Genomic DNA, 14,559 nt, shown 5'->3' on the forward strand with positions numbered 1-14,559 from the left:
TTGGAATGGAGAAAAGTATCTTTCTGATATGTAGAACTTTTCAGTGCCTAAAAAGAGAAGGGATTTTGGTGTCAGATAAATGGTATATACTAAGGTATAGTATATTAATTTATTTCTGTGCTCCTTAAGATAACAGTGGTAATCAAGAAAGGAAAAAATACTAATTGTAAACAGGAAACAGAGGGACTTTCTTTTTTGTTTGTTTGTTTGTTTGGTTTTTGGTTTTGGGGTCACAACCGGCAGCGCTTAGGGGTTACTCCTGGCTCTATGCTCAGAAATCACTCCTGGCACGCTCAGGGGACCATATGGGATGCCAGGATTTGAACCACTGTCCTTCTGCATGCAAGGCAAACACTTTACCTTCATGCTATCTCTCTGACCCCCAAGAGGGACTTACCTCCTGGTGGATTTTATTATAGTTTGTATGCATTCAATCAGTGTAAAACATTGAGCTATTTAAAGACAAAAACAATAAAAAATAAATAGTGAGGGGCCGGGAAAGTGGCGCTAGAGGTAAGGTGTCCTCCTTGCAAGCGCTAGCGTAGGACGGACTACAGTTCGATCCCCCGGCATCCCATATGGTCCCCCCAAGCCAGGAGCGATTTCTGAGCGCATAGCCAGGAGTAACCCCTGAGCGTCAAATGGTTGTGGCCCAAAACCAAAATAAATAAATAAATGAATAAATATTGAACTATTAAAACAAGGTACCACATGACCACCTCTAATGAATAGCTTTTTGCCAGCTAAACTTTTTCAGAGGGTAGAGAAATAGTATAGTGGATAGGGAATTTGTCTTGCATTGAAGGGGACCTGAGTTCAGACTTTGACATCCTATATGTTCCCTTGAGTACCACCAGGAATAATTCCTGTGTGTATGTAGAGCCAGAAATAACCCCTGAGCATCACTAGTGTGGCCTCTTGAAAAAAAATTTTTTCCTCATAGTACAATATAGTTTCTTCTCTTAAGAAATTCTGTCATTTACTCATTTTTTAAGAGACCAATGTTGTGAGATTAATATGTTTTTTTGGGGGGTAAATATATATTCCCTATTTCTTTAAGTTATGGCACTAGTTATATAAGCATAGGTAACTCATACCTTATAGACACCACAGATCCAAGCAAGTTTGTTAAGTGATTACTTCCATACTTGATACTTCACATCAGTACCCCTATTTTAGCTATTACAAATGTCTAACATGCAGCTTACATATATGAAAATTCTGTATTGTTATCATTAGTTTACACAATAGTTTTAGGAACATTTAAGCAGCAAAATGAACATAAATCTGTAGTAAAGTATATCAGAACATTTAACAATGAATAGGGGCCAGAGCAGTGGCACAGGTGATAGGGTGTTTGCCTTGCACACGCTAACCTAGGATAGACTGCGGTTTGATTCCCTGACGTGCCATATGGTCCCCCAAGCCATGGGTGATTTCTGAATGTATAGCCTGGAATAACCCCTGAGCGCCACCGCGTTTGACCCCCTCCCCCCAAAAAGGAAAAGAAAATGGACAAAGTTCTAATGCTGTTTACAGCTTTTCAATATATTTTTTAAAACTACCCTTCAATCTAGTTTATGAATGAGGACTTCATAACTTAAAAAGATCAGAAAGTTTCTTGTGTTTTTCAATTCATTGAGTGAAAAATAGATAAATGTCATCTCAGGTTATTTTCAGAGACTTACTATTAAATTTGGCAAGATCCATAAAAACCATTCAGACTGCTTCTCTTGTATGCATTAGAAAAACAAGTTCAAAGAGATTAGATGACCTATGTATTTGATCACAGCAAGTACATTATTTTAATTTTTCAAATTAATATATTTTGGCTTGAACTCCCCCCTCTGCTTGAATTTTCTGATGAAATTGTATTAATTCAAATGGTTGCCTTTCTGACATCACCCACTTATCACATTACTACCCTTAGATCTAGAGATTTTATACTGAAATAGTCTTTTATTATGAGAACATGGCAAGGACATTAAATCACGAAACTTTCACAGTTTGCGCTTAATTTCTGTTTATTTGTAGCAGAAATGGAACTTTTGATGAAAAGTGTTCTTGTTTTGTTTTCTATTTGATAACAGTTCTTTGACCGTATAAAATTATTTGGAATGCCTGCTAAGCATCAGCCTGACTTGATATATCTTCGTTATGTGCCTCTCTGGAAGGTGCATATTTTCACAGTCATTCAGCTCACTTGCCTGGTTCTCTTATGGGTAATTAAAGCCTCAGCTGCTGCAGTAGTCTTTCCCATGATGGTAAGTTTCTCCCCTTTTTTTTTGCCAATAATATTTCATGTTTTGATAATCATTATTTAATAATTCTAATAAATGGTGGGATTTTTTGTTTGTTTCTTTGGGTGACATTTAGCAGTGCCCAGGGACCACTTTTGATTCTATGCTCAGGAATTGGTAGTTTAGGGGAGTAGAGTGGTGCTGGGTTCTTGATATTTTTTTTTTTGCCCTAGCCTAAGGCAAGCACTTTAACCCCTGTGCTCTCTAATACTGTAACTGGGCTGCAATCCAGTACTCTCGGCTGGTGATGCATTGCCTTTTGGATGCACCTGTGATGGGGCCATCAAAATCGCACATAAGGAGCCTGGGATTAGTTCAGGTTCTTATTCATAAGAGGTTGTCCAGTTCAGTTGAGCTAGTCACAATCTGGAATTGACAATAGAGTAGACAAATGGCTCCAAAAAAAGAATTGGTGTGTCAAGAAGCTTTCCAAATTATGCCACTTAAAGACCATAAAATACATTCAAATGAGAAAAGTAAGTGCCTGTAATAAAAGATTTGACTATATATTGGAGCAAAATAAAGTTGCCCTTCCTACCTGATTCACTAGGACTTATGAGTAATTTAGAATTCACCTGTTCAAAGACATTATAGCATAACATAAGAATATTAAATCCGGGGCCTGGAGCCATAGAACAGCAGGTAGGGTGCTTGTCTTACAAACAGCCAACTCATGTTTGATTTCCTGCATAGCATATGGTTCTCTGAATTCCTGATTGTAGAGCCAGGAGTTACCCCTGATCATTGCTAGTGTGGCACAAATAAACAAGCAAACAAAAACAAAACACACACACACACACACACACACATATAAAGCTGGTTTTTGAAAGAAAGAAAAACATAACTATTAATGTAGATATATTTCATTATATGACAATATTTTGTGTGTAACCAAAAATACTATAAATGTTGAAATCAAATTGAATTGGGAGAATAGCTTGTTCATGGATATTGTATAGTTCTTATTTTTTTATTTTTTATTTTTTTTGGTTTTGGGGTCACACCCAGCGGCGCTCAGGGGTTACTTCTGGCTCTATGCTCAGAAATCGCTCCTGGCAGGCTCAGGGGACCATGTGGGATGCTGGGAGTCGAACCACTTTCTTTCTGCATGCAAGGCAAATGCCCTACCTTCATGCTATCTCTCCAGCCCGGATATTGTATAGTTTTTAAGACACAAAAAATAGTTTTTATCTAAATTATAGAAAACTCTTGTCAATTAATGAACATGATATAAAAATGAATTCAGTTGGGGCCAGGGTATTAAATAGTACAGAGGGTAGAGGCTGCTTGCCTTAGGTTTGGCTGACCCAGGTTAGATCCTTGGCATCTCATAGGGACCCTTCTATCATGCATGGACTCATCACTGCATATGGTACCCTCACTCCTCTCAAGTGTGGTGTTAATTTTTAAAGAAAAGCAAGTGAAAGCATTGATGTCTTTTTTACAAATACTAATGAATAGAATGTAAAATGTAATGCAAAAAAATCGATTCTTTTAATATTGCTGAAATTTTTTGCTGTATATATTTACATATTTACATACTTTATATTATTATAAAGTGATCAGGAAAATGATATTCTTATACTGTGGTAATATTGACTGTGGTGACCTTTATCATTTTAAGTGGAATAGGATTTTATTAGAAAAGTATTAAAAGTGACAAACGGGGCTAAAACAATAGTACAGTGGGTACTTGCCTTGCGGGTGTCTAAGGTTTGATCCCAGTCCCTCATATGGTTCCCTGAGTCCACCAGTAGTGATCCTTGAGCTCAGAGCTAGGGTACGCTCTGAGCACTGCTGCATGTGGGGCTCCTCTCCCCCACCAAGAAACATTTGTTTATATCCTTGGGAAATTAAGACACGTACATAAATAACGATTCTTTTGAAAAAGATGGTGTATAGAGAGTATTTTGATAAAATAGATGTACTTTTTGTTATTTGTAGTTTTCTTCAAGTGTTACACTTTATGTATTTTCATATATCTGCGCTCTTCTTTTTAAAAAGGTTCTTGCATTAGTGTTTATACGCAAACTCATGGACCTGTGTTTCACAAAGAGAGAACTTAGTTGGCTTGATGATCTAATGCCGGAAAGTAAGAAGAAAAAAGAAGATGACAAAAAAAAAGAAAAAGAGGTAAAAAGATAGTAATTTTCAGTTTACCCCATTTTGGGCGGGAGAGATGGCACAGTGATGGGCATTTGCCTTGTGTGTGGCCGACCTGGAGGGACTCGGCCCGATTCCTGGCATCCCAGGAGGTCCCCAGCCTGTCAGGGGCGATTTCTGGGTGCAGAGCCAGGAGTGGCCCCTGGCCACCATTGGGTTTGGCCTAGAGACCAATCAGTTAATCAATAAATAAAGGTTCTAAAATATAAATTTATCCTGTTTCGTTTTATATGTTACACCAGTTTCAGTTACCATGACAATCTGTTTGTGGTCATCAGCTCCTCTTACTCTCCTAAAAACCTTACTGCTTTTTTTGTTGATATGGAGATCATTACTGGTAATACTACACATCTGATAGATGCTGTTTCTGGTGAAGCATGATCCAGTGATGGGAATCTGAATTTTCTAAACTATAGGAATTTTTATTATTCCCAATATGTAAATAAGAAAACTGATACAGAGAGATTAGTTAAGGAGCTTGTCCCAACTTAAGCATTTAATGTTTCATCATTTTGCTTTCTCACAGCACTTCAAACAAAAATGCTTTTATGAAATGTTATTGTTAATAAAGAATCTAACAGTTTTTAAACATAGGCAACAGAATATAATCTTGCATCATAGTCTACCACCCAATTTAGTCTGTCTTATTTAAATATATTTCAGTGTACATTAAATTTTTGTAGTAGTTCAGTAATTTGGTACATGTATTAACAATAAGAGCTTATTTGATCAATGCATAACTTTATGCATATTATTAATTGGTAATTTTGCTATAATTTATATGAATTCTTGATTCTGAGTTCGATTTCTTTTCTTTTTTCTTTTTCTTTTTTTTTTGTTTTTTTGTTTTGTGGCCCATACCTGGCAGTGCTTAGGGGTTACGCCTGGCTCTGCACTCAAAAAGTGTTCCTGACAGGTGCGGGGGAACTTATGGGATGCCAGGGATCAATGCTGGGGATTGAACCTGGGTCGGCTATGTGCAAGGCAAATGCCCTACCACTGTGCTATCATCCAGCACCATGCTTTTCTTTTTAACTAACCATGGTATTACTTCATTTAAGTAAAAGTCCATTCTAAATATGTAGCATAGGTAATTTCATAGCGCCTTAATTAGAATTTATTTTAAATTAAAGAAGAGTACATTCAGTAAGGTGTTTGCTTTTAACCAGGTACTTGCCTAACCCATGTTCCAATTCCAGGACTCCACATGGTCTCCCAAGCACGACCAGGACTGACACAGGACTGATCTCTATGTGGAGAACAAAGTTAAGCCATGGCCACAGCCAGATGTGGCCAAAGCTTAATACCCCAAATAATAAAAATAAAAAGTAAAGATCAGACAGATTCTGTTTTTTAAAAGTTACGGTCTTGTTTAGTTTTTTAACTACTTGGTTTAATATTCACTTTTTAATATATATTTTGGCTGTTTTTAATTATGCTCCTAATTGGAGTATACATTGACTCCAGAATTTAAAAATTAGGATTTTTATTTTCTGATAAAATTTGTATATAAAATTTGGGCTTTTGATGATGTTTCATAAACTAAAATACTGATGGTAACTTATCCTATTGTTTCCTGTTTCAATTAGATAAGGTAAAAGTTGTACATAATAGAAAGCAAACTGGGTTTCACTATGTTAATTTTTCCTTGTAAATGAATTTGTGAAGTATGAATAATGTAGTGTGCTGACTTCAGCAAGAATTGTTCCACTTTTCTCTATTCCTCAACATAGGAGTTCTATTCTTAAAATCACTGTATGAATCAAATGTATGTACTTGAATAGCTTCTATGTCAATATTATTTTCATAGTCAGAAAGGAAAAAAGTGGGGGAGATAGAAAACAGAAAGACTATCCGTGATGTTCAATGTGTTTTCCCAGAAATGTACATCAGCAAGTTCCATTTGTACCACATGTCACATTGAATTGCAAAGAATGCTTATAAATTTAGTTTGAAGTTCTCTGTTTTTAATTTAATATTTTTAAGGTAGTCACAGTGTTGTCTTCATACAGTGGATATCTGCTGTGAAATGCTTGAAGATGTTCTCACTAGCTCCTGTTTAAAGTCTCAACCTGGGCAGCTTCTTTTCAGGATATATATTTTTTAATGCCGATTGGGAGGGGGTTCAAGTTTTTTTAATAAAATGACACTAAAATAAAACTATAAACATTAGTAATTTCCAAATAATTTGATCTTGCAAGTTTTTTTAATAAATTTTCTAACTGAACCACCATGATACACAGTTACAAACTTGTTCATGATTGAGTTCCAGTCATACTATGTTTTTTTTTGGGGGGGGGATATTTGGGCCATACCCGGTGATGCTCAGGTGCATTCAGAAATTGCTCCTAGCTTGAGGGACCATATGGGACATGAGTCCGTCCTGGGTCAGCCGAGTACAAGGCAAATGCCCTACCATTGCGCCATCACTCTGGCCCCGAGATTTTATTGTTAAAGATTGAGGGTACTGCTAAATATCCTTTGTAAATTGAATTATCTACCACAGAGACTAGCTTAACCTTAAATATTAATATTGGTGAGATTGAACAATAATATTTGCAGTTATTTTACCTGCATAATTATTGATTACTTAGTTTATGTAGGGAAATTGAAAAAAAGTTACTTAGAGAAGTAGAAGCTATAGCCTTTTAAGAATTTCTCTGCAAATCTTTTTATGTACAATATGCTCAAAGATTAATTAATTTTTCATTATAACAGACTATTTAAAAATTGTCATTAATTAGGGTTCTTAGTTCTTTGGTCCCTCTGAAAATATTTTGATGAAAGTAATCTCTTTGTGCTCTAAAGGAGGCTGAACGAATGCTTCAAGCTGGTGATGATACTGTGCACCTTCCATTTGAAGGAGGAAGTCTGTTGCAAATCCCAGTTAAAGCCCTTAAATATAGGTGAGATATATCTCTTTTATTAAATGTGTTTCATATCTGTGTAAGTCGTACAACACTGCTTTGAAGTAGTAATGAATGCAGTTTTAAAAGCTAATTAAATCTGCTTGATATATTCTAAATGAGGTTTCATTCTTGTTTCCCATTCAGGTTATAGACTAGATTAAAGAATGAATGCTGGGCCCAAGAGATAGCATGGAGGTAGAGCACTTGCCTTGCATGCAGAAGGATGCTGGTTCGAATTCTGGCATCCCATATGGTCCCCTGAGCCTACCAGGAGCGATTTCTGAGTCTAGAACCAGGAGTAGTAACCTCTGAGTGCTGCCAGGTGTGACCCAAAACCAAAAAAATAAGGAATGAACTGAACTTGAACCCACCATACCTTACATTTACCTTCTATGGCAGGAAGTTTTTACTTGCCTTTTTATAAATACTCTATTGTTTTCGCTAAGTTTAATGTTAGTACACAGTTCTAGAGGAATTGTTTAGTAGATATTTCAACGCTTTGTAAACAGAAGACCCAAATTGTTCCTTGGCACCTCATGATTTAGAAACAGCCCCTGATGCCACCTGTGCACTGGTGTGCTCCCAAACTAAAAATAAATAAGTACAATTAGTTCATGAATCATAGTTATTTTTATGCTAATAGTATAGCCTTTTTCCTGTATTTCTCCTTCAGTAAGGCTGGGGTTATTATGTATTTTGAATCAAATATTTGTAATCTAATACTCAATATGTGCAAAGACACTGAAACTCACCTCCAAGGCGTCTTGACCATTGCTAGTGAGTTCGTATCTAAGGAAATGTTAAGTTTCATTCTCTCTCTCATAGATTTTTAATTTTTATTTAAATTTTAGAAATAAAAATGTATAAATCTTTGTTGTATGGAAAGATTATTAGCTTATACTATTTATATATATTCCTGTTTTTATATTTACTTTTCAGTAGCTTTATAATACAAAATCCCATTATACAGAAATTAATTTTAGAAAATATATAGTTTTTTTTTTATTTCATAGTTATTAGGGGTTCACACCTGGCAGCGCTCAAAGTTTACTCCTGGATTTGGGCTCAGAAATCACTCCTGGCAAGCTAGTGGACTATATGGGACACCTGGGATCGAGCCCAGGTCGGCCATGTTCAAAGCAAATGTCCTACCTGCTGTGCTATCACTCCAGCCCCATACACAGGTTCTTTCTGAAGTTAATAGATATCATTATTTGTAGTTAATTAACTTGTTTTAGCCTTTATCATAATCTAATCTTTTTTAGATTGGGGGGTTAGTTTTGGCTTTGGGGCCACATCTGGCTGTGCTCAGGAATTCTCTTGGCGGAACTCAGGAGAAAATATGATATGCCAAGGATCAAACCCAAGTTGGTTGTGTGCATGGCAAGTGCCCTTCCCCTGTATTATCAATCTGACCCCGTCTTTTCAGTTTCTAGAGGTCATATTTGAATTTGTATACATGTTTGTTAAGTGATTTTATCAAGCAACTTTTTTCTGATTTCTTTTATGATTTCTTAAATCTTTTTATATCTTAAATTCCAGGTATCACCATCCTATTATTTGCTGTAGTGTTGTGCTATTAGCTTTGTTGTTTGTGATCTTAAAGAGTCTAGCAACTGCCCGGATATTATTAGTGACTCAAATTTATTTGCTGAGATTGTCTGCTATTTAATTTTTGTAGGTCTTGAGTGCAGATCCTTGGACCTTGATAATTTTGATGGTTTCCATTACATAAATGGTCTGATATTTAACAAAAAAAAGATATCTCTATGCTTACTTTCATATTTAAGTAATGATACAGGCCTTTATTAGTGCTACTTTGCTAAAGTTTCGGCATCAATGATATCAGAGTTCTAAATCCTATATAGGGTTTGGCTACTTGCTATGAAAATTAAATGATATTATGTGGAATCAAATGGAAACTCTAAAGTTCTATAAAATGGGGAAGTAATATAGACAAATTTCACCATCTAGTTTTATTTAGGGGAAACAAAAATTGTACTTACTTTATTAAATAATTCGTATTAATGAAAAATTTATTTGTAAAACAATTATTTTAACATTACAAGTACTTGGGGTATTTTTGGCTTGTCTTAGTGCTGGGAGGTAGAAAGGGACTCATACTTCGCGATGTTAGATACAGGAGGTAGAAAGGGGGGTCATACTCTGCAATGCTAGATACAGGGTAATATAAATCTTGTAGTGAGAGGCATCAAACTGGACCTCTTTCATCTAAGCATGTGCTCATCAGTTGATCTGTTTCTTAACTTAGAACACCTAAAAGCTAGGATATTTTGTGTTTCTCTGCTTTTTGAAGATGGCAGCCAAGCAAAGAAACTTTTTGTGGGGAGAATTGGGGTTCAGGCACACTGTGAAGTACTTTTGGTAGTGCTCATCATGGGTCCATATACAGTGCCAGTGGTAGAATTGGGCCATATAGAAGGCAAGCACTTTATCACTCTGCCCTCACCACTGAAAATTCCGGAATGACATTTTGGACTTAAATTGTGAACATAACTAGAGCTTTCAAAAATAATTGAAATTTGGGGTCTGAGCGATAGCTCAGTGGCAGGGTTCCATACCCGGTGTCCCATATGGTCCCCCTAGCCAGGAGTGATTTTTGAGACAGAAGTAACTCCTGAGCATCACCAGATGTGTCCTTAAAACCAAAAAAAAATTGTTTTAATTATTCATAGACCTAATTGCTACTGCATTGTTTTTATAAGCATCCAGTTTGACATTTCTATTTATTGCTTGTTTGCATGAAATTTCTTTTGGTAAACAAAAGAGGCTTGTAAATATATTTCTGTTAACTTTGTAGTATTTGCAACTAACAATTTTGTGCTTCAATTTATTTTGATGATTGCTGTTGGATTTGGGGTCTTGAAGCAAGTTTTATAATAATAAAGATTTGTGATACTTACATTTGCCCCATATAGTGAAACTACATTTAAATGTTAATGCATCTTAAAGCATCGCCTATGTAAGCCAGTGATACATATCTTTAGGGCCTTGCTTTCTGTTTAAAATAGCTCCTTTTTCAGTCTGTCATTTTGGTATTATGGATAGAATACAGATCCTCATACATATAAAGTTTATATTATACCACTGGGTAATATCCCTGGCCTTCTCTCCATACTTTAATTTTTAATGACTTTAAAAAATGAATTTAAAAAGTCATGATCTTAATTTATCTTGTGACTTGCATATTTATTTGGTGAGAAATTGTGCATATTCTAAAATTGCTCTGTTGTCTTGGGACTTTTATTTGATAAACACATTAGTATTTTCTTTTGCTATTTTAATGGTTGATATACTCAGTCAAGATAACCTTTGAATGTTACTACCAATTTAATTTTATATTAATTTTAGTCATAAAAAATTGCAGTTCTTCAAGAGACATAACAATTTCACAACATTTTATCTTGCTAGACCATGATTTTAGTTCATAGCAGAAGTCTGTTATTAGCCTTAAGTAGATTAAATATATAGATAATAAGGATAATATTAATACTTTTGCAAGTACTGAATACTAACCAGAAAGTGTATTTATTCTTCAGTGATGATCCATCAGTTGTTAACATATCAGATGAAATGGCCAAAACTGCACAGTGGAAGGCGCTTTCCATGAATACTGAGAATGCCAAAATAACCAGAGCTAACATGAGGTAGCTTTAACTATTTATGCATTTTCTAACTGCAATCAATTTTTCATTTTCTTGTGGATAGCTACTTAATAAAGCCCTTCAATTTAACTAAATTTACTTAATTTATGTTCTGTCTTCCTAACAAAATCAACCTTCTGTTCTTTCATCTATATATCCATTATTTCACTATATACTGGAATCATATAGGTATTAAAGATATGTTTTGTTAACCTTATAAATATATAGCTGCATTTTTATCAAAAAGACTGAACATTTTTATAATGAATACATACATGTAGAATGTGGCTCATATGTAAAAATTCAGAAATCATGTAAATGAACATGTACTAGGGATTAAGTAATATGATTGAATGTTACACTAATCATATTTTTTGATGTGTTAAAAAGAAAACATTGTTTTCCTCCTTTGGTTTGTTTTTTGGTACCTCTCAGCCTCCAGGTAATAGTTTTCTTTAGCTATTTGGGAGAAATGCAGTTTATGTATATGAAGATATATAGGCAGGGGCCAGAGCAGCAGTTCAGTGGATAGGGCCCTTTTTCCTTGCTTGCATTGCAGCCAACCAGGATTGATTCTCAGCATTCCATAAGCCCCCACCAACTTCTCCCAGGAGTGATTTCTGAGTGCAAAGCCAGGAATTAATGCTGGGCACTGTTGAGCCCCAATTTAAAAAGATATTTTTATATTTATAAAATGCATAATAAATATATGTAAAGGCTATTCTATTTTATAATGGACCAGGTACTGAATTTGTAATATTATAATTGCCTTCTTATGTTTCTTGTTATATAATCTTTCTTCTTTTGCTGTCACTTGAAAACCTGAGCCCCCAGGGTTCTAGTTGAATTATAGTTTTTCTTATGATCTTAAGTCTGCAGAGAAATGAGGAGTACTATCCTTTAGGTACACAGACACTTCTGTTCAACAATTTATGTGCATGTTGTGCCAGACTATTATTTTCTACTGGGACATCTGATAACATTCTTTAAGGAAGCAAGTTATTTTAGCTAATAGCTTTCTGAACACATTTTTAGTAGTGATTTATTTTCTTTTAAACTCTGCCTTCTTCTGTAACCTTGCTGATTTTTTTTCTCTTTTTTTTGTCATTTTTTGTTATAATTCTTAAATTTGTAGTGATTTTAGATCATCCTGCATACTAGAATTCCACTAAATGATTTCTCAGTAATTTTTTACATCAGTTCAACATTCCTCTTGTCAGTATAGTTCTTTTTTTTAGTATAGTTTTTAAAAGAGTAAATACCTTATAGTAATGTAAATTTCATGTTTCTGTTATTCATTTTGCCTTTTATTCAATATAGGAAGATAAGGATCTTGGATTATGTTTAATGGAAAAAATATTGGGGGAGACCATTCAGTTTTGCTGGGGAAGGCAGCAAACAGTATTTTTAAGTCTTTAGTGTTGTTTTTACCCGATGGTGCTCAGGGTTTATTCCTAACTCTGTGCTCAGAAATTGCTCCTGACAGGCTTGGGGGACCATATGGGATGCTGGGATCTAACTTGAGACCATTCTGGATGAGCTGTGTGCAAGGCAAATGCCCTACACTGTCTATCACTCCAGCTTATTAATATTGTTTTTAAATTCGTATATCCTGTTAAGAATAAATTTGTGGGTCTGGAGAGATAGCACAGCGGCGTTTGCCTTGCAAGCAGCCGATCCAGGACCTAAGGTGGTTGGTTCGAATCCCGGTGTCCCATATGGTCCCCCGTGCCTGCCAGGAGCTGTTTCTGAGCAGACAGCCAGGAGAACTCCTGAGCACCGCCAGGTGTGGCCCAAAAACAAACAAAAAAATAATATATTTGTTAATTAAATTCATATATATATGATGATAAGTTAGAAATTTAAAGTAATTTTTTTAATTTTTTGTTCAAAAATGTTGGGAATGGTTTATAAATTTGTTTTCAGAAATTATTTTGTTTGTATTAATAAAGATTAACTTCAGTGGATTTGTCAGTAAAAGTACATCTGTTCATATGTAATGAAGTAAAACTAATAAACATAGTAAAATATTGACCATTTTTTAATACTGAACAATTTTAAAGAGCTACTCTTAAAGTTGTAAAAGACAAGCATGTCAAGTTTTCTTCCCATACATATCAGATCAGATTTTATAGTAATATTACTTATTTGAAAATTTACTGCTGATTATGTTTAGAATATAATACTATATTTTGTTTCAAATAGCCCTGAAAAAGCTGAGAGTGTGAAAATTGATATTGAAGATGAATCAACAAAGAAATACATGGATGCTGAAACCTCGTTATAGAATTAAACCAAGAGGAATTATATAAAGATATACAGACATATATGTATATGTATACATATATATAATGTGTATGTTTCATATCACTGTATATAACAATATTTTATGTCATACTGTTTATGTGTGACTACTGGATTTTTTTAAATAGTGTGCGAAGTTTATTTGGGAGCACCATGAAGACTGTATACTATGAAATGGTCTCTTAGAAGAGGTACATGATTCCTACTACTTAGAGATGTATTCTGTTGGAAATTATTTTTTCTTCTTTTTGTAATAGATGTGGAAATGCATTCATTCTATTTTCTTTTAAATATATTTGTTAATTAGTAGCAATTAAATAATATGCTTTGTCCAGGTGTTTATAAATTTTACCAGAGTTACCAAAAGTTTCGCCATCCTATTTCACTTCAGTTAGGGCTTTATAGGAAGTGCAGGGAGTCTTTATGCCAGAGCTGTAGACGAACAATTACATTATGGCTCATTTGTATTTCACTTATGTAGATGTCCATTATGTTTTCACAAATGATGGGATTTTTTGACAATAGAGAGTAGGACAGTGGAATTTACGTGAGAAAAGCTGTAGTTTCATGAGATCATGTTATTTTTTTTAATTTTAGAGCCACACACCTTAGAAACATCTAGGTTTTTCCACTTTTAATTGACAATTAAAGTCCCAGTTGATTAAAATTTAGCCCATAAGTCAGCCCTATGTTATGAAGTTTAGAAACTATAAAGGCAGTTTACAATACTTAGATTTTCTTTCATTTTGTAGAATTGTTTTTCTAAAGTCTAGTGCTTCATTAGAATCCAGATTTCCCACTCTTTATCTGCTTTTTATTTAAATTGATCATTTCCAGCAGGTTCAAATTCTTGATTATTTTTCCATTATGAGTAGTGTAATTGAATAATCAGGAGTCAGAATTCTCTTAAATGGGTTTATGATCAGTATTACTGTAGATGTGGGTTATTTTTTAAAAGACTGCTACCCATGATTTCATTTTAAAATATTTTAATATTTTAATAGAATGAATTGTTAATGTAAATAATTGGTGCTCACTTTCATTTATGGTTTATTATCTGGTAGCAGTTGACAGATTTCACATTCTTTTGATATAAAGCACTGCCATATTTGTATTTTAAAAGGAATTTAGACATACATAAGTCAGGTTGATTGTATTCTTTCTATTTTATTAGTGTTTGTTAGCTTTTGATTTTCTGGGGGTTTTTCGTGTGTTTGT

General features: G+C 34.5%; 1 protein-coding gene across 1 annotated transcript in view; it reads left to right on the plus strand.

Moving 5' to 3' along the window:
• Positions 1–13,685, plus strand: part of SLC4A7 (solute carrier family 4 member 7) — a 92,161-nt gene extending 78,476 nt beyond the window's left edge. Inside the window, exons 22-26 of the mRNA XM_049766053.1 lie at positions 2,091–2,264; positions 4,305–4,433; positions 7,272–7,369; positions 10,933–11,040; positions 13,243–13,685. Coding sequence (XP_049622010.1) covers positions 2,091–2,264; positions 4,305–4,433; positions 7,272–7,369; positions 10,933–11,040; positions 13,243–13,324 — 591 coding nt within the window. The 3' untranslated portion in view covers positions 13,325–13,685. The remainder of the gene's footprint in view (positions 1–2,090; positions 2,265–4,304; positions 4,434–7,271; positions 7,370–10,932; positions 11,041–13,242) is intronic.
• Positions 13,686–14,559: the final 874 nt, after the last annotated feature.

This window comes from Suncus etruscus, chromosome 20 (assembly GCF_024139225.1).
Source record: "Suncus etruscus isolate mSunEtr1 chromosome 20, mSunEtr1.pri.cur, whole genome shotgun sequence".
Lineage (NCBI taxonomy): Eukaryota > Metazoa > Chordata > Mammalia > Eulipotyphla > Soricidae > Suncus > Suncus etruscus.